Source organism: Boleophthalmus pectinirostris, unplaced genomic scaffold, assembly GCF_026225935.1.
Source record: "Boleophthalmus pectinirostris isolate CB_2022bp ecotype Guang Dong unplaced genomic scaffold, ASM2622593v1 HiC_scaffold_6, whole genome shotgun sequence".
In the NCBI taxonomy this organism is placed as follows: Eukaryota; Metazoa; Chordata; class Actinopteri; order Gobiiformes; family Gobiidae; genus Boleophthalmus; species Boleophthalmus pectinirostris.
This window is the reverse complement of record NW_026571447.1, coordinates 9016749-9043170: the sequence shown is the minus strand read 5'-3', so window position 1 is coordinate 9043170 and position 26422 is coordinate 9016749. Positions and strand designations below refer to the sequence as shown.

The window sequence follows — 26422 nt, the reverse complement described above, 5'->3', positions numbered from 1 at the left end:
AAATATTGAATCCATTTGCGAAGCCTGATGAGTTTTTGGAATATAGACCAAGGTTTATTCTTGTTACAACAGATATGGACAGGGCCTAGGCCTGCACTGGCCACAGACCAACAGCCTCTCTCAACCAGCAGTATGTCCCGACCACATCTTGCCCCATTTCCCAAGTATACCCCAATGTTACAAAGCACCAAATATATATAGCCTGAGATGACCAGAAGATATACATTTCAGAGTGAGAAGGTGACGACTCCTACTCAGGTGAGGCCAGATCTGCTTGATTTGATTTGCCTCCATATTCACACATTTGTCACTTCCTGACAAGATTAGCAATTAAAGGGCAACATAAATGTTTACATTGAAAGGTCTTTCTAACAAACCAAACAAGTTTTGTTTACAAGACCAAAAGTGTTTCTAAAAGATAAACTAATCATTAGTTTAATGTAATTAGTCTTAATATTTTCCTGTGGGGGTCTGGTCTCAGGTAGAAATCACATTCATTTACACAAAGACAGATTGAGAGAAATCTTTCCACAATCTAAATTTCTATCACACAGTAATCAGTGTTAAACAGTAAACAGAGCAGGGAGTGTGTGGTGATGTATGTGTATGTATATTGCAGACCTACATGCAGATCATGACAAGGCGACCCCCCCAAAAAAAACTCTCTTGCGACCCAGTCTTTGGGAAACAACGGTATAGAAGACCGGCAAGAATGGATCAATATCTGTAGCCATGAGCCTCCTTTGTTGTCATAAAAAAATGCCCCAAAATAGCTTCTGGAAACATATTTTGAGCACTGATTTTGTTTAATGTATTTGTCTCAGTAATTTTCTTGTATATTTTGTCATTTTTATGAGTAATTTTACATTGACACAATAAAACACAATGCATTTTCCCCCTGGTCTTTTATGCAAACTATGGAAAGTTTCAAATTATAAGTCACTTTTTTTTTTTTTAAAGAATGATTTTTTTTTTTCTGTTCCCCTGTGGTGTTCCACTTTATCCACTTATCATTGAAAAAAAACAGAAGACTTGACAAAGAAATGGAAAACATGTTTTTATTAAGATTGTGAAATGTGGATGATTGACAACAAAATCATGCAAGTAACTGCTCTTGGGCTCAGTGGGTGTGGCTTGTGAGGGGTCAGAGGTCATGTTTTTCACTCTCCACAGTCTTCTTTCAGGATGGTCTCCAGGAAGTCGTTGCAAACACACGCCATGGAAGCCACAAACACCACGAACTCCGGGAAGTTCACCTGACCATCGCCGTCTTCATCCAAGTCCTTCATCAGCTCATCCATCTTGGCGGGGTCGTTAATGTTCTGAAATGATTAAATATGCAGATTAAAAAGGTGCAACCTGTAACTTTGCTGGAGGGGTCCACAACCAGTTTGTCTCCATGGAGGTGTTAATACTTTGGGTTAAATTGTCCACAGTATAGCATTAAACTAAACTATCTTCCATTTATTCAACTGCATGTGTTATTTATTGCCCAAATATATCTTAAACACAAATTATTACTTTGAGTGGGGTCGTCTCTCTACAAATCTAATCTGTTATTTGGCTTGCAAGTCTCCATGGAGATTCATAAACTTATGGCCAGACTGTGGAACATTCTAGGTACAACTTCATGGAGACAAACAGGTGACAGACTCTCCAATAGACAAGTTACACAGTGCACCTTTAATAAAAACTTTCTGTCTTTACAAAGCTATCATTTTCCAACAGTATAGGTTTTTTTCAGAGACTAGAATGTGAGGTCATTATTCCAAATCAGGGGAAAGAACCAGTTTTTCCTCTGTTCATTTTATTGTACGTGGCCATGACATCTCTAAAATATGAATTTACAAATGTTGAACTGGAAATTTTAGGACTGGCTCTAGCTCCACACCCACTCCATATAATTTCTTTTAACTAACAATGACATACTGCGTTCCAAATAGGAAGTGAACCTGCAGGTGCTTCCGGCTCCTTCTGACTCTGGCTTCAATTGACTTACAGTGGAATATTGTCACTCCTCTAAATGCTGTTGTGAGCCTCGTCATTTTGGTCTAAAATGTTCAAAGCAACTTTTAACCAATTCTTAGGGCGTTTTCACACCGCTAGTTTGATTATTTAGTCTGCACCAGGCAATAAAATTGTTACATAGCAAATACACTCCAGTGTGGTCCACATTCACACCGGCAAACAAACCAAAATTGGTCCGATTGACGTGCCTCTGTTTCCCGCTACAACAGCGATACCTCCAATTATCAATACCGATGTTCCCTGTTAATACCACAGGCTGTCCTCATCAACTTATCACCATGAACTCATAAAACAGCAACATGTAGAACTTTGTACAAGCTCACCGCACATCAGCCCAGAGTTCAAGTAACAGCAGCAGCCAACAGCGCTCACCATACCACGCAGCTCCTCAGAATGGGGCTGGGGTCTGGTCCTTGGTCTTCTGTCGTCCTACAAGTGCGTTGGTTAGATGGTCAGGAGGCTCCATCCTCCATGTGCTGGTTCCAAATGGTGGCGAGCAAGAACAGTGCACAATGACTGGGTCTGAGAGGGTAGGTTCCGCCGTCTGCGCGCTGGTTCCGTGCGGGGAAAGTGAGAATGCGCTGTGGACTACCTACAGGTCTGTGCGGGCTGCTCTGGTCCTCTGCGCTCAAGAACCACGGCTGGTTCCGAGGTGGTGCAAAGCATCTGGACAGAAGCGTGAGTCCAGTTTAGTTGGTTAGCGTCCGTCCTCCGCGCATTTGGTTCTTCCCGGGGAAAGTGATTTTCACTCCCTGCTCCACGTCATCTGAGCCCGGCCTGAACAGAGCTGCTCCCGCTGGTTCAGGACTCTGGTGTGGATCTAGTCCGACTGTATTTCTCAAATGAGGCTAAAAGCAGGACATTTTTTAAAGTTGAATCAACTGAATAGGTGATTGCCTATTGCCATAAAATTATTTGGTTAATTAAAAGCCTAAAATAACAAATGTTGGTTGCTGCATGAACACGGGGAACACCGGGACCTCTTTTTGCAGGCGTACACACCCCAAATTTTGACTCACTCTGGAGCCACACGTTCACACGGTACTTGCTCTGATCTTCGTGTATTACATTCTCTGTATTGGCCATTGTTGGCAAAATATTTCGAAAATAAATCGCGACTGCGTCTGGACAACAATCTGTTACTGCACTGGAGTCGTACAGTGCGTCATTTCAGGCAGAGGAGAAGCGTGTCCCTCCCATGATGCATCTAGAATAGTTCGTTTGGACCTGCTGTCTCTGGTTTGGACCGGAGTTCACGTTCACACCGGAGGAACCGCACCAAAGTTGGTCATTTGGTGCAGATTCAAGGGAAATTCAAGACCACCTCTTTTTCGGTCTCGGTCCGCTTGATTTGGCTCAGGTCCGAGTCCGATTGACACCTTCACACCAACGCAAACAAACCGAACTAACCACTTTTGGTTCAAATGGACCATTTGGTGCGCACCAAATACTGTTGGTGTGAAAGCACCCTTAATTAGCTTTTTTTTTTTTTAACTTCTTTATACAGTCTATGTTCTACTTTCTGAAACTATTGAATTGCCAGTTTTGTTTTGTTTGTTTTTTAACTGACAGTGATGAAAACATTGAGCTCCAAGTAAATTTTTGTTTTGTGTGGATGGTCCTTGTAATCAGTGGGATTAACCATGAACTAGGACCAAATTTGTAACTCTTATTTGAGTTAAAGGTGCATTGTGTAACTTTTCTTGTGGAGGGTGTCAAATGCTTTTCTCCATGGGGATGTTAGTACTTTGTCTACAATGTTTCACAGTGTGGCATTAAACCTTTCCATCATCATGGAGACTAAACCAGACCAAGTTACAGGTCAGATCTGTGGAGAGGTCACAGAAGAAGCATATTTTCTAGCATTTTTAAGCACCTGTAATTTAAAATGTAAAATTTAGAGGTGTTTAATTTTTTTTTTTTACATTTGTATTAGTTAAATACTAGTATCTGTGTACATTAGAGGGTTTTTGGCCCAGTGTACGAGGTAACAGTTGTGTAATTCCCTTATGTGAGGCCATGATTTTCCAACCAACTGAAACCTAAAACAGGAATCACACTGGGCGATTTTTTTTTTATTTTTTTTTTTTTTTTTTTATGAAATCTCAAATATAAATGAATCTAATTGCATTTTAGTAAAATGAGTAGTTCAACCGGTCACAGGCACTTGAACCTACAGAGATTCTAGAATGTCCTGATGTTATCTGAAACTCATGAAAATGCTCCAAAAGACAAACTCGCCTCAAAGTTGAGCTCCTTCTGCAGTAGTTCCTTGAGCTCCTTCTTGCTCAGCTTGAACTGGTCCATGGACTTGCTCAACTTTTTGGTCTCCTCATCCTTGCAGGCGTACTCGTGGAACACTCCCACTAGACACTGGATCGCAGAGGTGAGCCTGGAATCTTCCATTGTGGTCCTGGAAAAACAGAAGACATGGACAGTGTGCTTAAAAAAGTTGCACTATGTAACTTTCTCACTATGGATATGCAACTGCTTCCACAATTCTACCTTAAATTTATTCAATTACTTTATAACTCAAAAATGTCTAAATAAGACCAGGCAGTCTGACTGAGCAGGGTTGCCTCTCCACAGATCTGATATGTAACTTGGTCCAGTTTGGTCTGGTTTAATGCAGTACTGTGAAACATTCCAGACAAAGCAAGAACATCTCCACAAAGAAATGCATGGACCCTCCACCAGAAAAAAGTTACACAATGCAATCGTTAAAGAGCATACATCAGGTTTTCATGTTTTTTTCTTATGTTTACTTGGTTTAATCAGATAATACTTGTGGTTAACTATTTAGCATAGCTTTAAATCTGTTAAGTGGTAGTTTGTGAAAAGAAAAGTAAAAAAAAAAATGCAGGAAGTAACTTTGTTTTAAAATGGAATACCTCTACCAATGTTATCAACACAGAAAAATTCCATGCAAAAATGCAGGGATAATTTTCGCACAAGGAAGATAACAAGGGCCAAAACTTAACATAATGGTTGCTAGGTAACTGTTACAGAATTACTCGTACACGTCACATCTGCTGCCAGTGTCCAACCTTAAAAGTGAAAGTATGCAGCTTTCTGTGTCAGGTTTGTGGAGATACAAGCTCGCTCAGAATAAGGATGTGTTTTTCTGTTTCTCAAGGACATAAACACATACACAGTGAAAAAACACACTTTGATTTTAGTTTATTTTTGGGGAAAAGTTACATATTGATGCAATAAAATACAATTGAGTTTAGCCGGTCATATGCACTTTAATATTAAATGTCAAACCAGTGGTGGAGTTAACAATTTGGGGGCCCTAGGAAAACTTGAGCTTGGGGCCCTCACTATAAAAGGCACCGTTTTTTTTTTTTTTTTTTTTAAATATACTTATTGTCTGTTTTTCCCCATTGTTCTTGAGACATGCGCATCTCTTTTCATTTGAATTATGGTGGACTGGAAACTTCTTATTAGTTAGGTCGCCTACTAGATAACCAGAAATAGTAGTTTTTTTTTCCTGGTACAATTACATTTTTATTTACATCCATTACATATGATTTTCTTTTACTGATTATTGTTTAAAAGTAAAACTTCCCTCATTTAATGTCATAATGAGAGAAAATCAAGTTGTTCTGAGGCCTCATCCATTAGTGGCACTGAGGGAAATTGTTTGGGGGCTCTAAGCAGTTTTATGCCCTGTGGTAGTGCTGCCTCTGGGTCAAACCAACTCCCATAATCCATTTTATCTGTGGTACATTTATAAAAAACATTTTACAAACAAGATTAAAAATTTTAAAAATTAAACGTTCCCACACTCACACCCACGAAAGTTCATAATTCACTGGTGGCAGTGAATGACAAAACTTGCCAATCACGGAGCAACAGAGAAGCCCAGTTCATCCAGTTCATCCATCCTCTAAGCTTGACCCAATTTTTCCAAGAACTACAACAATAGAACTATTTGATGAGACATCAGTTCATGAGAAAGCTAGCTGCTTGTTACACAATTATCTAACCACACCTTTTTTATCCTACATTTCAGACATTATAAAAAAGGAGTTCAGCAAAATGAGTCTATTAAACTTCAGATTTGATTGTGATTCAATTAACAAATCACAAAGGCTGCAGTTATTTAGTACCATAATTTCCCCAAACTAAATATCCGGTCTTATTCTGCATAAAAAACTGCCAACAATGTGGTTTAGGTCTGTACAAACATGTTCTGAAATTTGATTCTTGTATTGTTCTTGTTCGTTAGTTCATATTTCAGTCTTTTTTGGCAATTCTTATGGACGGGTTTAAATTGTGAACAGAATCTTATTAAAACATAAATTGCATATCTTATCACAATGCTTATCAGAATAATTGCAAGTGAATATTTTTTCCAAGTTGTACATCCCCCATGACTCAATTTGCAAAATTTCGCACAGCACTGCAAAAACTAAAATCTAGTTATGGTAAGACGACTTGAATTAAGAAAGTTTTATCATGATTTGAGTAAATTTCATTTGACAAGTAAAATGATCTGCCAATGGAACAAGACTTTTTGTATTTACAATTACCTGCTCATTTCTATGGATATGTCATTGCTCTGCCTGGAATGTTCCACAGTATGACATTAAACAGCTCTACTTACATTTATTCAACTGCAGGTGGTTTTATAGCTCACCTAAAAAAAAAAAAAAAAAAAAAGGATGTCTGACTGTGAGGGGGGTTGCTTCTCCACAGATCTGACCTGTAACTTGGTCTAGTTTGGGCTCCGTGAAGATAGAAAGGTTTAATACCATACTGTGAAACATTCCAGACAAAGCATTTCCATGGAGAAAAGCCTTTGACACAGCCTTCACCAGAAAAGTTACACAATAAATTTTACTTTTCAAGTTGAAATGCTCTTAATTCAAGTCATTTTAACTTGGATATCACTTTTTGCAGTGCAGAAAGCAAACAACAGAAAATAAATTAGTAAAAATACAAGTGTAAGCTCCTGTCTGAGTCAAACTATTGTTGACAGTTGGACAGAGGATACCTGAGAGGCAAGAGCCCAGGGGGGGATGAACAGCTCACCTGGCAACCGCCCTGACCAACAAAAGATGGACCCCCAACAAGGAGCCAAAGGTTCAGATTGGCACATGTCCACGCAATTCTTTTGAATAGACTAGTGGGGATTATTGCAGAGAAACTTAAAATTTATAAAACAGTATAGTAATGGAACTGTTGGCTTAATTGGTTAGGTCATATCGCTATCATTTTTTGGAACAGGGTGGGCTGCAAAATGATTAATAAGATGTAGCCGAAGTTACATTTTATTTTTTATTAACTTTTTTTGTTTGTTTCCCCAAAAATAGTCCTAGAAAATGTACGCAGCCATTTAAATACACAGTGGTATTAACAATAACATTGCTAGAAGTTTAAGTACGTCAACTTAAAAAAAAAAAAAAAAAAAAAAAAAAAAGATTGTACTGTATTTTGTGTTTTTCTGCAATAATTTAAGGAATTAATATAAGAAAAGAACAAAAGGGAGTTAAATATAACAAATCTGGATTTCGGACTAGAATTTTTTATTTTTTTTTACAGCAACGCCAACGGATTTGATACTTTGATAGGATTAACGTTAGGTTCAACACAGCCTGCATTTTTCTTGCAGCAATCTCTTTTTCAAAAACACCAAAATGAGCATGTTTTGCATCGAGTTACAGGTTCGTATCATGCCCTCTATTCACAATCAAACGTCGTTTCACAAGATTTGAGTGTACGAGCATGCAAAACGTGCAAAATACGTCGACCACGTCAGCACGGAGCAGTTATATCGAATTGGGGGGAACACACCTGACACTAATTGTATTTTTTATTTAATCTTTTTTTTTTCTTTTCTCTCCAGCACGTTTTTAGCACGATCAAGCTGTTTATTTATTTCTTTTTAATAAATTCGTCTGAATTTTTTTTTTTTTCTGAAAACCCGGTGGGAGACTCACCTGTACAGAGCGTTCGCGTTCACGGAGGACAGAAGAAGTGGAAGTTGTAAGCGCGTGCAGTCAGCGCGTGCAGCTTTATTGACCTTGTGGGCGTGTTCACTGGAGACCGTGCTCCCTTAGACCCCGCCCCCTTCAGCTCACCTGCAAAACCGCAGCCAGGTAAGGTAAAGTAAGGACGGGAGAGCAGGCAGCGTGCCAAATACAACTTTTATTGTCAAACAGGAAGTGATGAGCTAATGCAAACGGTATCTGACGCTGTTAAGAAATCCCTTGAGTTTACCTGATATTATTGGCGTTTAGAAGTAGTGGTGCGTGTAATGTAATGCTATTTTCTGCTTTTAAGAATACTAAATTTTAATTAACCAAGAACTGTGTGTGAAAATTACCTGGGAGAAATCTAATGTTGCCGGATAAACAAAACGGATGTGCAGCTATTAGATCAGAGGTAGGCAGAGTAGCTAAAAGTTATTTTAAAGCAAGTGTAACGTTACTTCAAAAATAATATTACTGACGTAGAAGTATAAAGTAGTGGTTCATGGTTTTACTCAATCAAGTGTAAAAAAATATTTGGGAAACTACTGCTCAAGTAAGAGTAAGTGTCAGAGAGAGTCATCTGCTTTATAGTTTAAACTTAATATAATGAGAGGCAAATCATTAAAAAATTTGCAAAATCTGGTATTTTCAAAGGACAGATACAAAAATGAGAAAACTAAACCATATCTGAAGAAGTGGTGGAAGAAACACAAATGTTCAAATCATTTCATATTATCAACATAAACCTTTTGCTAGTTGTAGACTTACTGACAGTAGTTACAACTTACTCGAGTACTGTTACCTCAAATAGTATTACTCAAATACGAGTAAAAATATGCTGCTAGAAAAGTACTCTGGAAAGCGCAATTTCTTTATAAATGCAACTGAGAACTATCCACCTCTGTATTAGATCTACAACTACTTCTATAATTCATTTCACCGCTAAAGTGAAAAACATCAAACCAAGATGTAGGCTGTTATCAGATATCAGATGCTGCTCGACCTGTCTGTCATTCGAGACTTATCAAAAGATTTAACCTAAAGTCACAGCCTACTGGGTTTCAGCTTCCTGCAGCAGTTTGAGTATTTTCAATTCAGAAGATATAATATTTTGTTTCAGATTGTTCATCTCTATGGCAACAGTCCTTTTTTTTTTTTTTAAATTCTGGAACACATGCATGCACGAATTGAGATATTTTTTTATTTGCCATCCAAAACTGAAAAATGATAGACCAGAATGCTTACATGACGCCTGTATAAGAACTCACATGCCCTATTATGGCAGAGAAAAACTGGACTGGCAAGTGCACATCCTGACACAAACTGAACTATGGCAATAGTGGTGAAGTCACTCACCTTGTTTACCCATTCATAATTATTGAAAGTCACATGCCATAGGAACAGTGAAACAGAGTCACTGAAAAATAAATGACGTTGTATGGTGATTTATGAATAAAATATAGAAAAGATCAACGCATACTAACTCATGGATTTAGAACAATACTAAATATTGATCCATTTCATTTTGATGTACATTACAGGTGCACTACGGAACTTTTCTCCTGGAGGGTTCACCATTTGCTGGTCTCTTTGGAGATGGTTTTGTGTTGTCTGGAATGTTCCCTTCGTATGACATGGAGATAAGCAGGTGATGCCAGTTCTACTCACAGGTCAGCTCTCTGGAGAGGCGACTACACACAGTAAGCAATTAAGAATGTTTTGTCACTGTTTTTGTGCTTTTGAGCATAAAAACTAAAACATATTAACTCCTTTAACTGACTAAATGTAAGATAGTTAATGGTGTAATCCTTTAGTCGTTCAGGTGTGATCTACAAAAAAAAAAATAAAATCAGTTCTATCAACAGGACAAAAGCTTTAGAGTGAAGATGTTTCACTTCTCTTCAAGTTCAAATAAGTTAGACTACGTTTACACTGAAATTTATCCGCGTGTCACTGTATCACCATATCACTGTATCCGAAATGATCTGCGTCCAGACACGCCGTTTCTGTGTCTGCAAGCGTTCCCTATCCACACAGCTTGGAGCATATTTGTTTACGTTTTACAGAAACGAAACTTAAAACCACATGGGTAATTGGCATAAACTAAGGACTCAAAAAACAGCTCGCTATTGTACGCTGATGCAGTTCAGCTTCTGTCGGACTGAAGGACAAAACTCAGTTGAATATGAGTGTTCTTTCTGTGACAGAGGGGTGTTCTGATTATGTTGAGTCTGTTCTGTGCTTTTATCATGTTGGAGATGGTTCATGTTAAACTTTTCAGAGATTAGACATCTGCAGGTCATACACATAGACCGTATATATGAATAGACATATATTATAGCCTCTTGGTGTTTTGGCGGTGAATTACTTCACAGCGCATAGACCTACATCAGCGTATCAACGTTTTCAGGCGTCCACACAGTGCTGGATCAGATGCGTACTCAAAGGATTTTGTGGGAGCTGGCTGCACCAGATCGTTCCGTCTCTGGAGCCGTTTTCAATCGGATTAGTGTGGACGAACACTGCGTCTGCAACAAAAACGACTTGAATACGTACTAGTGTGGACGGGGCGTTAGATAAGTTAAGTATAAGTTATACTGTGAAACATTCCAGGCAAAACAATAACATCTCTGTGGAATCAAGCAGAAAAGTTACATAGTGCACCTTTTAGATAGCCTTCTACATAACAGCAAATCTGTAGTACGCAAACTCACAGCAACTCACACCAGCTTTTACAGTAGGACTGAAGAAGAGCATTTACAAAGGGAGGAGCTGTCATAAGCAATGTAAACAAGTTAGCCTGTATTAGCTCTCACTTAATCCGCTGTGTTTCATGTGATTAAAGGGAGCTGTAATATTTGCATAGTGAAGTGATGCAATAACATCGCCTGTCTGTCAGCTCCATCACAGATCTGTCAACACAGGGTAAGTTCATTAGAATACATTTACATCCATATTTGCACCGCTCCACACAGTCATGCTTTGTGTCCCTTCTGTCTGCCCATAGTTGGAGTCATTTCTTTCATTTACATAGTGTGGACCATAAAAGTGTGAAGGATGAAGGTGGCACAGTGGTTAGGGAGGGTTTCAGACTCCCTGTGTATCTATAGCCTCCCCCTCCCCTCTGTAATAGGGCCAGTACAGTGAAAATTACATTCAGTATTTCAGTGGGAGCTTACTGGTTAAATAATAAATAAATACATAAATAAATAAATAAAGCAGCACCAGATTAAAGTTTGCATCTGGCATTAGAAGACAAGGAATGAAACCTTTCAATCTTCATGAAGACCAATCCAGATCGAGTTAAATCTGTGGAGATGCAACCCTGCTCACAGTCAGAACACTTGCTTTTCTAGGCATTTTTAAGCTATAAAACCAACTGTAATTGAATGAATGTAAGGTAGAGCTGTTTAATGTCATACTGTGAAACATTCCAGGCATCTCCATAGAAACAAGCAGGTGATGGACCCCCAACCAAAAAGTTACACAGTGCACTTTTAATGTATGTGGCCGTATTTAAGCTTGAAGTTGTCAAATAGTGATTATATTTTGAAGATTACCCAACAGTGATAGTTACCTGGAGATAGATTCATATTGTTATTACCTCAACTACTGTTTTTCCACTTTGTTGTCTGGTATTGTCTAAAGCCTTATAAAAGACAGGGCATCCCAGTTACTTCAGTGCACCACATAGATGACTCTGCCTGTGTGTGTAATGATATGCTTTTAACAGTGAGGCGGTACTCATCTCATCTCCTGCCCCAGAGTCAACACACAGTCTGGCTTTGGTCCAAAACATCATGTGACCGGAGAGGGGAGGAGCAAAGGGCTACACATTTAAGAGTCCTATATTACTCGAAATTGACTCTTGTGAGCTTTAAGTGAAGTTATAATGCTGTTACCTCATCAAAAACACACCAGGAGTTGGAGTCTGAGTAATCCTGGATTATTAGGGTGTCTACATCAGCTCAAAATGCTCTGTTCCACCTTTTTGTTTACTAGAGACTGGCAATTCCAAGGCTTAAATAGTCAAAATGATTCTAGTGAAGGTGTATGGAGTTTCGAAACACGGTGAAGCACTTCCTGTATTACGGCATGACGTCACAAGGTTGAACTGAGTGTTTTCTGTTTGAGAGAAAAAAGAACTTTATAACAGATCAAAAGCGCAACATGGGCCATTTAAACATTAATAATTACAAAAAAGAGAAAAGATAGCATAAGATCAGATGGAACTTTATTGATCTCACCGTGGAGAATTTCACACAGAATCGACATATATTACAAATATATTATCAAATGTTGACAAATTTGCAGAGGTGGGTAGATTAGCCAAAAATTGATCTCAAGTAAGAGTGATGTTACTTCAATAAAAATATAACTCAAGTAGGAATAAAAGTATGCTGCTAGAAAACTAAATGCAAGTGAGTACTTTCCACCTCTGAAAATTTGATATTCCATAAAATATATATTATAGAACTTATTTTTGTACACAATCTGCCCTTTCCAATGGCATTCACATCCTTTCACAGTCATTTGTTATAAAAGTTAATTACACATTTCACATTGATTGTAAATGGAGTAGCTCCTTTCTATTTGCAGCCGTTTATTGACTGTTGACAAGTCCAGGTCAGCAGTTAATGCAAACACTCCTCATAGCGGAACTGCCCAGGTATTTGTTTTTTCGGTTTCATTCTGCTCTCCTCACTCTGCTGTATCTATACGAGTTACATTGGGGTTGTCCTTCAAAAAAGCTTTCATATCCTGCCAATAAGAAAGATTTTTATTTTATTTTTATTACAGTTAACAGAAGTTATTTTTCTGTTGTCTCAAAAACCTTGAAAAAATACTTGGGCTACTATTCTAGGAGGCTTCACAATTTCGTCTATGATGCTCAGCAGTGACCGCTCACCTCCTGATTTTTCTCAAACTTTTTGAAAAATATATATTACAGTTTTGAAAGTTTGCTCAGGGCTAATCAGCTATTTGGTAACTAAAGAGTATGAAACCTATAATTGTATGTAAAATCTGTTTCTGAAATTTTATAAACCACTAAGTTATCAAAACTTTTCACACAATTTAGATTTTTAAACATACTTTTTGAACTTAAAGGTGCACTATGTAACATTTTAGTTGGGTCTCCATCACCTGCTTGTTTCTATGGATATGTTATTGCTCTGCCTGGAATATTCCACAGTATGACATTAAACAGCTCTGCCTTACATGTATTCAATTACAGGTGGTTCAATAATTCAAAAACGTGTAGAAAAGCAAACATTCTGACTGTGAGTGGCCTCTCTACAGACCTGACCCGTAACTTGGTCTAATTTGGTGTCCAGGATGATAGAAAGGTTTAATACCATACTGTGAAACATTCGAGATGAAGCAATAACATCTCGAACCCTTCACCACAAAAGTTACACCATGCACCTTTAAAACAACAGTGTTATGTATATTAGTTACCATGTAGCTGGTCTATGGGAAAAATGTTATTTCCGGAACCAGAGCAGACTTTGAAGAGGGCGGGACTGTGAGCTCCATATCACGGTGGGATTTGACATGACATTTTAATATAAAAATCATGTCACAAAACAATAATGAAATCTTTGTTTAATTTGATACAAATTAAAAACTTGTACATTTGAGTAAACACAGACCTTGCACTATGTAATGCTCCATATCATGTATCAAAAACCCTCTGCATTTTGGCTGTAGTAAGTAAACAGGTTAGGTAGAATTTATATTGTATTGATGTAAGAGAGAAATTTGACCCCTGCATTTGACCCATCCTTCAATGTAGCTGGGGCAACCTGTCAAGACCAGTGTCCAATAGGCCTGTCACCATTACAGATTTTAAACCAAGATAAATATTCAGATAAAGTATAATACTGAAAGTACTTCATGCCATTTGTAAATATACTTTATCCTTAAAAGGCCTGAGCTGCAGCAAATAAATAGTTGAATGAACCAATAATTAACCTTAGTTGATAAGTTACTTAACCCCTCTACAGCTCAAATCTTACTGTAATACATAAACCTAGCAAAAGCCTCTCCGCTATTGCAAATAAATCATACACACATTTAGGGATGCACTGATCCAACTTTTGTAGTTCCAATACTAGTTCCGATATTATGGCTGTAAATATCTACCGATATCATCTGATACCAGAGCAGAGACAAAAAATGCCATTTATTTCTTTAAAACAAAAACATTTTAAGATAAAACTGGTCCAAATGTATGTTAAGTGTGACACTTTCTGGGTCAACCGTCTTTATTACTACAATTTATGTCCAACCAGGATATCAGTTGAAATGATATTTGGCCGATATCTTATCCAGCAAAGTTTTCAGTATTGGTGCCGATATCTGATACCAGTATCTGCTCGGTGCATCCATACACACATTAAATATTGACCCCCAAAATACAGCATATTATTCCTGCTATCAGTTATTGAACATTAAGCTGATATAATTATTATCGTGATAGGCCTAGCATTCAGGGCCTACCTTCAGATTTTGACTTGGTCTACAGTTGGAGTATTAGTGTTAGGCCCATTAAGAGTTTGAAGCATGATATACTGCTACAGAGAAATACTGCTATAAATGGCAATATTTAAACTACTTCTTGTCATTAACGCAAAATAAAGCAGGATAATCCCAGTAAACAATATTTAAACAGACAGTGTCATTAAAAGTCCTGCAGAGCAACAAATAAATATCAGAAGGAACCAAAAATCAACCATAGACAGACACAGATTTAGCTAACCCTCTACAGTGCAAATCTTATCATATTACAATTAAAATAAAAAAAAACCTTCCCATAATTACAAAGAAAATGTACACTTATTGTCAGAAAGTTGACGGGGAGGAGCGAAGGGGTTTGCTGTCCCGGGCCCCAGGGTCATAGGGGCCCAGAACTGGAACCTCTGCCTATTAATTAATATTAGAAGTATTAGTAATTATCTCTCCTAGACTGTATTAAGAAGTGAAGTAACGGAATCTGCCATCATCCATAGCGTTTGGCTCCAGTCAAATGAGCAGAGTTCCAGATTAAATGAAAAAACAAACATGTTATTGTGACAGACCTATATTTCACCAAGCATTCACTCGTCCAATCGTACTTCAGTATCCGGCCACAGGTAGCTGCACTTGCTTTTGATTAACCTCGTCCTCACTTCTCTCCATCTCTGTACTTCTAGGCTCTCCTACCACAGCCACGCTCAGTCCACTAGTAAACTCCAGGTGCTGACTCTCCTGCGAATGAAGCCTGCTGCTCCTCACGCTGACGCTCCTGGACCTCACCGGTGAAGGCCTCCCCAGCACGCTCCGAAGCTGTGCCCAGAAAAATGCCCGCTGGTTCACTTGCTGGGGCCACTCCAGGTAGGTCTTGGTGCTCAACATCTTGCGGAGTTTGCAGTATTTGTTGGGGAGGGAGCTGGGGTCGATGGGTTCCTTGACCACCAGGATCACATCGGAGAAGGATTTGCCCATGGCCCGCTGCTGGGCGAAGTACAGCTCATAGTTGCACCATTCGCTGTTGACAAAGTGCCGTGAAAGAACAAAGATGACCTGAAAGAAGCAGATGTGGGAGTTAAGGTTTTTGTTAAAGGGACCATATTACTCCATTTTCTCATCTGTTATAGTGTTGTTTCCTTGTAAAAAATGCACTTGGACTTGTGTTTTGTTTCATTCACACATGTTTAACACATAAATCCTGCATACATAGGCTGAGTTCTTCTCTCAAATGAATATGATGTCATGTGGTAATACAGAAAGTGCTCCACTGTGTTTTTATACTCCATACACCTTCACTAGAATCATTTGAATAATTTCAACCCTGGAACTGCCAGTCGCTACTGAAAAAAAAGGTAAAAAGAATCTGTTAACTTGAAAACTACTGCTTCATGACATCACAAGGTGGAAAAGAGCATTTTGGAGGTTAGGAGATGTAGACAGACTAATAATAAAGGTTTACTCAAGTCAATTTTGCGTAAGAATCTCAGCTAGAGTTGCAATACAAATTAATTTCTTATTTTTTCTTAAGAATTTTGTGTATTGTGTGGATTTTTTTAACTCAAAAACTTTAGTCAGGATGTTAAAAATAACACCTCAAATCATATGAAAAGTGCCTTTTACTTTTCAGTCCAGTGAGTACAGTACTTTGCTACTTGCACTTCGTTACCATAGTTAACATCATTATATTTCAAGAGGGGGTATTTTACTTCTATGGGGTATTAACTTCTAACATAACATATTTAGATTGCCATGTTACCTTTTATTGTTTTGGAAATACTATATGCCAAAAACAGTATTAAAATGTTTTATAATTTCACTTTCATTTTTGATGCTCTGAGTCTCCCCTTCTTTTGCTTCCCGTGCTAAATCGCTCCCCCTTCAGAGTGCAGTTGCAACACAATCAATGTGCATCCCCATAATGAAACCACAGCGCTGTTGTGTACTGTTAATTATGGAGAATTATGTGGGAAAATGGGCGATGCAGGATTGTGAGCTCAGCATTGCACAGAATCTTACATCTAACTGTAACGAGGGTTTGAATAACGCTAAATTACAGAAACATGCATGTATGACATCTGAAAGCTCAAATGTTTTTGATGAGGGAACAATGTTATAATGTGGTAGAAAGCTCAAAAAATGTATTTAGCATAATGCCCCAGCCGCTGCATAATGCCCCACCCGTAATGTTAACAGGAGCCAAAGCTGGTCACAATGCACAATAGTAAAAATTGGACTAATTAAAATACATTTTGTTTAATCAAATGCATTCCTTGCATGTAAATTGTCTCTGCACTTCTGGGTGTTGATGATGATGCAGACAGAGGTATTTCGTTTTAGAACTCACCACTACTTCCTGTTTTTGTCTTTGAGTCTCACATTTTTTTCCCACAAACTGCCACTTAACTGATGTAAAACTATGATAAATATTTACCACAAGTACTAGTCCACTGAACCAAGACATAATTAAGAATGAAAATTGGTCATATGCACTTAAAAGCTTTTAGGTTTTAGTTGTTTCCCCCTTCTCATTTACACTCTCGGAGTTATACTTGGAATGATTTGAGCACGTTTGAGCAATCTCAGATGTTTTCACTGCCACTCGAATATGGCCATTGTTGTAATGACGTTTGCGGCGACGTCAGCTCTCATTGCTCGCATTATGAAGTCATTTTAGATGAATATTGCAATTTAAAATGTGCAAATTATATCATAATGGTCCACGGTTTCAGAGATTCTAACTATATCGCAGGCTCAAGCACAATAGGTCTTCTTTAAAGGTGCATTATGTAACTTCACCTCCACGACAAATACAAAACGTTATTGCTTTTCCTGAATGTTCTAGAGTCTGTCATTCAACTTGTCTGTCTCTATGGAGACAAGCTGGTAATGGTGGTAAAAGTATGCCACCATAAACGGTTAAACTGTGACCATGCAAACTAATAATGGTGTCTGTCTAATAAAATATCGCCTCATATTTGCTTATGCTGTTAGATATCCAAGGTGTATTCAGGCATTCATTCCAGTGTAAGGCCTTTGCATAGATAAAAGTATTTTAAAAAGACATCTGAAATCATAATTATAAATGCTCATACTTATATACAAATATTTGACCAAAACAGCCTGTTTAGTGCTGTTCACCCAACTTCCTCTCTATAAACATTTAGACAATGGCACCCTCTAGTGGTGGTGCTGAATATTGAAGTAGAACTGCACCTTTTTCAGTGTATCTGCCCCATGCTACTAAATACTTAAATGCAATTTGGCTACTTACTACATACTCCTACACCCAGTATCTCTTCTTTAAAAAAAATTTAAATTTTAAAGTACACTTTAAATGTGTACTGTAACTCTTTTAGAGGAGGGTACTCCACCTGCTTGTTTCCATGGAAATGTTATTGCTTTGCCTGCAATGTTCCACAGTACAGTATCAATCTTATCAATTTAGATCTGGATCTAGAGGCTGCCTGTCTATATTTTGGGGTTGACTTCACTTCCTTCTCCTCCCCAGTTGCTAGTCTTGTCGTTATGTTTGTACTGTGTTTTTGTTGTTTGTGCTGAAGTTGCGAAGGAGTTTCTTTTTTTCTTTGTGTACTGATTCCAGATAGTTAGTGTCCCAGATTCCAGATAGTTATGTCAGATTCCAGATAGTTTGTAGTAAAAAAGATCACTGTAAAGCGCTTTGTGTTGCATTTTTTGTATGAAAAGTGCTTTATAAGTAAAGTTGGACTGATTGATTGATTGATTTTTGAGGAATAAAAACAACTGTAGTAAAAAATGCAAATTAATTCAGTTTAATACTAAAGCCTAGTCTAGTCTAAAGCCCGCACAGCTTTGGGTTCCTCATTTCAGTTTTCTGCAGCAAGTGACTGGAACCACCTTCCACAGACTTTAAAACTTAGTTTAAAAACTCCATCCAGAGTATTTTACAGGATAATTGCACATGTTTTTAACACTTTTATATCTTTAATCTGCAAATGTTTCACTGTCTTATATCTCTATTCACTGTTCATGTTATAGTTTATGTGTGAATGTTTTCTGTTTGTGCTTTTGTTTTATACTGCCTCTTGGCCAGGTCGTCATTGCAAATGAGAAAGTGTTCTCAACTGACTTGCCTGGTAAAATATTGAATTAATAAAATCAAATAAAATAGTTGCAGAAAAGATAGATATATCAGATTTCAGATAGTTAGTAGCAAGAAAGATCACTATAAAGCACTTTGTGTGTGTGTGTGTGTGTATGAAAGGTGCTCTATAAATAAAAATTGACTGCTTGATTTTTTAGGAATAAAAACAACTGTAGTATATGCAATATAGTTCAGTTTAATGCCATATAGTGAAACATTCCAGGCAAAGCAATAACATCCCCATGGAGAAGCAGGTGGAGGACCCCACATCAGCTTACACAGTGCTTGTGTAAAGGTCTTAAATTCTGCATTGTATATTGACTCTTGTGAGCTTTAAGCCATGTTATAATGTTGTTACATTCCTCAAAACCATACCTTGAGTTGTGTTTTGTTTCATTCACACACTTTTGCATCATCCTTTATTATTAGTCTGTCTACATTCCAAAGCATAAAATGCTCTATTACACCTTGTGATGTCATGAAGCAGTAGTTTTCAAGTTAACAACTACTTTTTACCTTTTGTTCAGTAGAAATGGGAAATTCCAGGTCTGAAATTATTCAAATGATTCTAGTGAACGTGTATGTAGTTTAAAAACACAGTGGAGCACTTCCTATATTACCACATGACATCAAAAGGTGGAACAAAGTGTTTTCTGTCTGAGAGAAGAACTCAAACTAAATAAGCAGGGTTTGTGTGTTAAATCTGTGTGAATGAAACAAAACACAACTCCTGGAATGTTTGCAGTGAGGAAACAACATTATAACAGATTAGAAAGTGGCGTAATATGGGCCCTTTAAAAAAATAAAATAAAATAGACAATGCTCATACCTTGCGGCTGTTCTCAATGTTCTCAATGATGTTATCAATTATCCACTTCCCAGGCATGAAGTCTCTCTCGTGGATGCACAGGCGGTATGGGTTCCTGCTGCTCTCCAGCGCGGGCATCAGCTGGTCCCTCACCCACTCCGCGTCCGAGTGGCTGTAGGAGATGAATGCGTGGTACGTGAACATGCCCACCCCCCCAGACGCGCTCTCCTGGTACGCCCTGTACTTGGCACGGATGATCTGGTACGTGGCTTTGGTGTACCACGGGAGATCGAAGATGTAGCAGATGATCATGAGCACGATAATGACCAAAGCTGTAGTGGCCACGCAGATGAGGATGACCAGTCTGATGTCGCACGCCACACGCCCTGAGAGCAAAAACATCACGGTCAGTACTTTTGTGATTATAGAAAAGGTCTCTCTATATTGATACTTTGCAGCTGATACTCAAGTTAGACTTTAATTTGAGTTTTGTTTTAACACAATCTGACCAGAAAGAGCTGACTAAGGTGGAGCTACAAAAGGTCAGATGATTTGTGCTCTTAAATAAGTCTCTCATGCATAAAATTACGGTCATAAGTTTTTCATTTTTTTATTGAAAATCAAACACCTAAACAGCACCATGAATGTTGCTTAAATCCATTTTGTGTTTTTTTCTTGAGCTTTCAGACTTAAAACGTTTTTGTCTGTGTTTGCTAATGGGTGCATTGTGTCACCCTGGCAACTGCTAAACATTCCACCGATAGAGCTTCATGTAGAACTCCCCCAGCATGATAGAAAAGATCTCTATAAAATATGTAAGGATTAAACAACGAGGAGCAGAATCAATAACACTGCTTTGAGTTTTTAATCCTCTTATACCATGGTCCCTCCAACTGAAAATAGTTCACTTTTAAATCTGACAACTTTTTGGCTCTCCGTAAATGTTCCAGGCATTAGCTATTTCTATTTTAATTTAGGCTAGTCCCTTCTAACTGTAGTTCACGTGTTTACCCGTTATCCCTACGCTGTGGTGATGCTCACAGCGTAGGGATATAGAAAAGTGATTAACTGTTGCCGGAACTACATGTGTGGTTATTCAAAAATACCACAACCTTATTCAAATTCTCACTGACTGTGGTATAAAATATAATAATATATTGCACTATAATTTGTGGACAAGGCATTATTTATATCCATAAAAATGAAATCTGTGTTTTAGGTTTTGCAGCCAATTAAACAAAACATTGAAATACATCCAGAAAGTTCTAAATTAAACTGAAGTTCATATCAAAGTGCCAACATCAAGTCATAAATATTTGGCTACATTTAGACTCTGAGTAACTCTTCTGTGCCACTTCCTTATAACACAGGGTAGAAATCACAGTTTGAGAAACACTAAGTGCAGCAAATTCCTCTAGCCTAGTGTTGCAAGTTTGTGGACTTGTGACTGATTGGGCAGTGGCAGAGCGTTCACCCATAAACCTGAAGTCAAAAGGAAGAGGAGTAAAGATTGGGTCTAGACAATTCCCTTGTCAAAGATGAAGCATATCTAATTAAAATTTGATTTGTTGTTATAAAAGGTTTGTCAAATGTATTATTATTATTATTATTATTTATAATTTTTTTATTTGTGGGTTTGTTTTAGTGCACCAAATGGATAGCCTGATTCATCAGCCGAATTAGAATTAGAATTCGTTCGCTCGAGTATGTGGTCATGACATATGTAATGTGCCGCTAAAGCTTTTCTGAAATCCTGTAGGAAGAAGGGCAACAACATGTTTCCCCTTGATAAAATTCAACGAACATTCTCTTTGTTCCAGCTTTAAATCTTTGATCTTGGGAATCGTTGCCAACACAGAATGTATGGCTCTTCGCTGATTGGCTGGTGCCCGGACTCGCACTTCCGGGGTTTTTACGAACCGTCTAGTGTATTCTGATTCCTGACCTAGTCGCACTAGGTGGCGCCAGCCTGGCCACCAAATTGACTCTTTCAGGAATGGTTGATTTGACTGAAAATACGTATTTCCCATATAACAGATATTTGACAATATTTAGGGGCTAAATTATACATTATTTGTATTGACTTTTCACCATGCTTTTGAGAACATTTACTTTGGCAATTCCCGTTTTAACACTTAAAAAAATTGCTTTATTTATAGCACATTATTTTCTGACATCCTCATGCTGGGAACAGTGTTCCATCTACTGGCAGCAGGGGAAATTACCATGACTATCTAATAAGAGACATGTTCTGACATGTTAATACAGGGATTCAGCTGTAATGAGCATTAGAAAAGTTGAAAATTAGTTTGTTGGTGATTCATGGACATTTGGGTTTCTACTCATGACATCATAATCCTGTGAAAATAAATCTGAATGTGTGTGAAAATGTGAATGAAGCTAAATACAACTCAGCTTATTACTTTGTAACATCCCTACCTGGAACATACTTGGAGATGAGTTTGTTGAGCAGAGGCTGGGGGTGGTAACAGTGGTAGTTCCACGGCCAGTCCGTCAAATTGACCTTTTCTTTTGATATGGTATTCTCCACAAACGCATGCAGCTCACATGTGCACTGGTATGGATTGTTGCCCGCTTTGAGAGAAGACAGCAGAGGCATATCTTGGAAGGAGTCTACTGTTATCACACCAAAAGAATTCCCATCTAGCTCCAGCGACTGAAGAGATGGACTTTTCCAGCTGGGTGGGATGTACTTGATTTTGTTACCGCTTAGGAGCAGTTTTTTGAGGTTTGTAGCTTTCTCAAAGAACGTCATCTCCAACTGGTCCAGATTACAGTAGCAGAGATCTAGATACTCCACGGTGGTCGGCAGGCAAAGCAGGGCCTCGCTCACAAAATCGTTATGGTGACCGATGAAGTGAGTGATGTTCTGTCGCCAGTCACAACCAGAACTATAAGCGGCAGAACCTAGCTTGTTATTGCTAACGTCCAGCACCTCCATTCGGTCAAAGTATCTGGTCATGGATGATAGGTCTCTGAGGCTGGTGAGTTCATTGTTAGCGAGAATGAATGATTTGAGATTGGGGAGAGTTCCTTTGTAGACACAGCGGCGGTTGTAGATATATTCATCCTTCAGGCGGTTGTTGGAGACATCGAGAGTTTGCACGTCTCTCATCTCGAGAAAGGCGTCACACGGGGCGGAGTTCAGGTACACGTACTGAATGGACAGCTCTCTGATCCCGCTCAGCCAAGTGAAACGCCAGTCAAAGCGGAGAATGTCTGGGTTACTTATGTACCTGAAAGACAAACAAATAGTTAACTTATGATGTGTTTAAAGGTCTAATATTACTCAGAATTGATTCTTGTGAGCTTTAAATCATGTTAGAATGTTGATATCTTATCAAAAACATACCTAGACTCGTGTTTTGTTTCATTCACACATGTTTGAGTAACCCTTTATTAACAGTCAAACCTTGTGATGTCATGAAGCAGTAGTTTTCAAGTTCACTTGCAATTCCCTGGCTGAAATCATCCAAATGATTCTAGTGATTTATTTATTTTTTCTGTTTAAAAGAAGAACACAGCCTGCAGAACATCCAGAACGCTGCAGCTCGGGTCCTTACTCGAACTAGGAAGTACGAGCACATAAGTCCTGTGCTCAGGTCTCTGCACTGGCTCCTGTGCCTCAGAGAATAGACTTTAAAGCAGCTCTGCTTGTACAAGTGTCTCCATGGCCGAGCACCAAAGTACATCTGTGACATGTTAGTGTCATATGAACCATCTCGCACTCTGAGGAGCTCAGGGACCGGCCTCCTGCTGGTGCCCAGAGTCAGAACTAAACAAGGGGAGTCAGCGTTTCAGGTTCATGCAGCTAAAACCTGGAACAGTCTGAACATGTGAGACAGACTCTTCTGTGACGCTGTTTAAATCCAGGCTCAAAACATTTCTGTTTGACTGTGCATATAACTGAAAGGTTTTTTATTCCGCACTCTTCTCTCCAATTTATGTCTCTCTTTTTTAATTTTAATCTTCATGATTATTTATGTTTTGATTTGTTTTTATTATGATTTTAATGTATTTCTTATTCTGTAAAGCACTTTGAATTACTTTGTGTACGAATTGTGCTGTACAAATAAACTTGCCTTGCCTTGCCTAAATCTGCAGGATCTGTGTGTTAAACATGTGTGAATGAAACAAAACACAACTCAATCCACTCATCTGTTTTTGACGAACAAACATATAGATCAGAAAATAGCATATTATGGGCCCTTTAAAGACCAGATATTTTATTATATTTTATTTGTAACATATTTAGATCACCATGTTACTTTTTAATGTGTTAAAAAAGCTATATTTGCCACAACACAATGTTTTATAAGTTTCAGTTTAATTTTTGACGATCTGAGTTCCCCCTCTGTTTGCTCCCTGCGCTAAGTCACTGCCCCTTCAGAGGGCTATTACATTACAATCAGTATGCTTTTTACCAAATAAACTGCACATTGCATCAGGTTTGTGTATTTTTGGAAAATTGCCGTGCAGGAGTATGGGTGATGTAGGCTTGTGGGCTGAGTCTTGGACAGGATCGTACTGCTAACCATAAGACAGTGAAGCCCAAGAGTCAACAAACAAATAGGAAAACACTCATTTAAATATAAAGCTCCCTCTGATTGGAACAATCTTCCCTCATCAAGTCGCGCATTAACTTCTGTCCCTTCATTTAAAAATGCTCTGGTTCAGTATTTACATATCCTGTGTAATTGTTTTTGATCATTTTGTTGAATTTTGTTGTTCATCTTGTTGTATTTTGTGACTGTATTTGAACTCTGTCTTAGTTTCTGTTCAAATTAGATTTATTATATATATTTATTATTTATTTGTATCCTACTATGTGCCCTGCTGTATCTGTCTTTTGTTATTGTTACTATGAGGACCCCCTTGAAAACAAGATGGCGAGACATCAAGGGGTTTATCCTCCAAACAAAATAAATTTGAAATTTAAATTTGAAATAAGGGGGGTTCAAATAGGGCACTGGAGAGATCACTGAACATGCATAGGTCACATCTAAAAACTCCTCAGGCATATTTTTGATGAGAAACCAGTGTTATAACATGGTAGAAAGTTCCAAAAAGTAAATGTTTGGATTTATTTATTTATGTATATTTGTAATCCCCTCTCTTTAAATGTTCAGTTCTGTCTGATTTAAGAACAATTAAGGATGGAGTATAACACTTCTGTGTGGGTAAAAGATCACAGCATTACTCATGATGCATGATCTATAAAATCACTTGAGGCATGTTTTTGAGGAGGGAACAAAGTTTTAACATGGTAGAAATTTTTTTATACGATGGAATATATGAACAGTTTAAAAAAAAATGTGCAAGCATCATGTAACCTACTTACCAGAGATCGAGTTGGTCCAGTTTGAGATCTGTGATGCTGGACTCTGCTCCACTGTCTGAAAACAAAGGTGACCGGGCAAAGTCAATGTACTGTAACCTCAGTCTTTTTATTGCGGTTTTCTCGAGGTTCAGCAGGAGCATTCTTAGAAGATTCTCATTAAACTTCCCTCTGTAGAAGATGAGTCTTTGGGCTGTAATATTTTCTAACCCTCTGAAAATGTCCTCCATCCCCATGTAGTAGGTGAACTCAAAGAGATTGCGGAACTGGACGTCAGTGAAGCTCTTGTTAGCGAGATCTCCAAGCATATCCAGCAGGGCGTTTGGCAGTTTGTCTATAGCCATATCGAACCCCATTTGCTTCGTTTGGATTACTTCTAAACTGCCACGTTCGTAATAGCTCAGATTCGATGAACACTTTATGGCTAAAGTTTGAAGCGAAATATTTCTAAGAGGTTCAAAATCTCCCTTTTTGAGCCCCATCACCAAATGTCCACCTAGCGATAATACCTGGAGTTTGGAGAAGTTGGCGAAGCTTCCTGCTAGTGTAGCGTGTTTGTAGAGATTGTTAGACAGCTGCAGATTTTTTAAGTTTGAGAGTGGCTGTAGAGCTCTGGCTGGAATTTCTTGAAGGGAGTTATTAAAAATGTTAAGATTCTCCAGCATGGGGTTAAGAAGAAAAGCGTCGTCATCTATGTGAGATATATTGTTGAAGGTTAACAGAAGGACGCGCAGGATTGGAAATTTGGAAAAGTCTTGAGCGTGGATGGTGTTGAGTCTGTTGTATGAAAGATCGATTGTCTCCAGAGTGGTTGGTAGCTGGTGCCAGGGAACAGAATCCAGCTGTCTACCCAGGCAATCAGCGGAGAGGCCAGAGTTGGAGATTAAGCAGGGGGAGGAGGTGAGTGAGGAGGAGGTTGGAGCTGGAGTGGGAGATGGGTGTGTTCCAGAGAAGAAGGCACAGAGATGGAGCAGGGTCCAAATCATCTCTATGGATCTGGAAAAGCATAAACAAAACAAGCGTGAAAATTGCGATCGGGATTTTGATAATAGCGGTCTGTGCAGGTGCATTGCGTAACTTTTCTGGTGAAGAGTCCGTCACCCGCTTGTTTCTATGGATATGTCATTGCTCTGCCTGGAATGTTCCACAGTATGACATTAAACAGCTTTACCTTACATTTATTCAATTCCAGGTGGTTTTATAGCTAAAAAAACAAACATCCTGATTGTGAGTGGGGTCGCCTCTCCACAGATCTAACTTGTAACTTGGTCTAGTTTGGTTTCCATGGCGACAGAAAGGTTATACTATGAAACATTCCAGATGAAGCAACAACATTTCCATAGAGAAAAGCACTGGACTGACCCTCCACCAGAAAAGTTACACAATGCACCTTTAAACTTGAAGAATGGTCAAAAAGACGACAAACAACAAACGACGATGACAACGACGACAACAACAACAACAACACACTGGTCTTATATAGTGCTTTTCCAGACACTCAAAGTTAATTTTGTTAGAGTGACCAGACATACTGAAAAATCCCGAAAAATCTGTTACAAATTTGGCCCTAAATGTCCTGAAAATTACACTCAAAGAAAATACTGACTAGT

General features: G+C 38.4%; 2 protein-coding genes across 4 annotated transcripts in view; both read right to left on the bottom strand.

The window, feature by feature from the left end:
* Positions 1–1044: 1044 nt before the first annotated feature.
* On the bottom strand, positions 1045–8110 carry s100a1 (S100 calcium binding protein A1). Its single transcript, XM_055163475.1, has 3 exons — positions 7977–8110; positions 4270–4441; positions 1045–1322 (listed from the first exon to the last, which is right to left on the bottom strand). The coding sequence occupies exons 2-3, from the start codon at positions 4432–4434 to the stop codon at positions 1161–1163; spliced, it is 327 nt and encodes a 108-aa protein (XP_055019450.1). The 5' UTR covers positions 4435–4441; positions 7977–8110; the 3' UTR covers positions 1045–1160.
* A 4116-nt stretch (positions 8111–12226) lies between these two features.
* Positions 12227–26422, bottom strand: part of tlr18 (toll-like receptor 18) — a 28832-nt gene continuing 14636 nt past the window's right edge. For 2 of the 3 annotated variants that reach the window (XM_055163472.1, XM_055163471.1), the window contains 4 exons: positions 24816–25808; positions 21893–22710; positions 19475–19839; positions 12227–15575 (listed from right to left, as the gene is read on the bottom strand). In XM_055163472.1, coding sequence (XP_055019447.1) covers positions 15129–15575; positions 19475–19839; positions 21893–22710; positions 24816–25798 — 2613 coding nt within the window. In that variant the 5' untranslated portion in view covers positions 25799–25808 and the 3' untranslated portion in view covers positions 12227–15128. The remainder of the gene's footprint in view (positions 15576–19474; positions 19840–21892; positions 22711–24815; positions 25809–26422) is intronic. The other variant, XM_055163473.1, reaches the window with a different exon arrangement.

Coding starts and splice junctions, on each gene's coding strand:
- s100a1 (XM_055163475.1), bottom strand. CDS start 4,434: ATGGAAGATTCCAGGCTCACCTCTGCGATCCAGTGTCTAGTGGGAGTG. Junction 1,323..4,269: donor AGAAGGAGCTCAACTTTGAG/GCGAGTTTGTCT, acceptor TAATCATTTCAG/AACATTAACGACCCCGCCAA.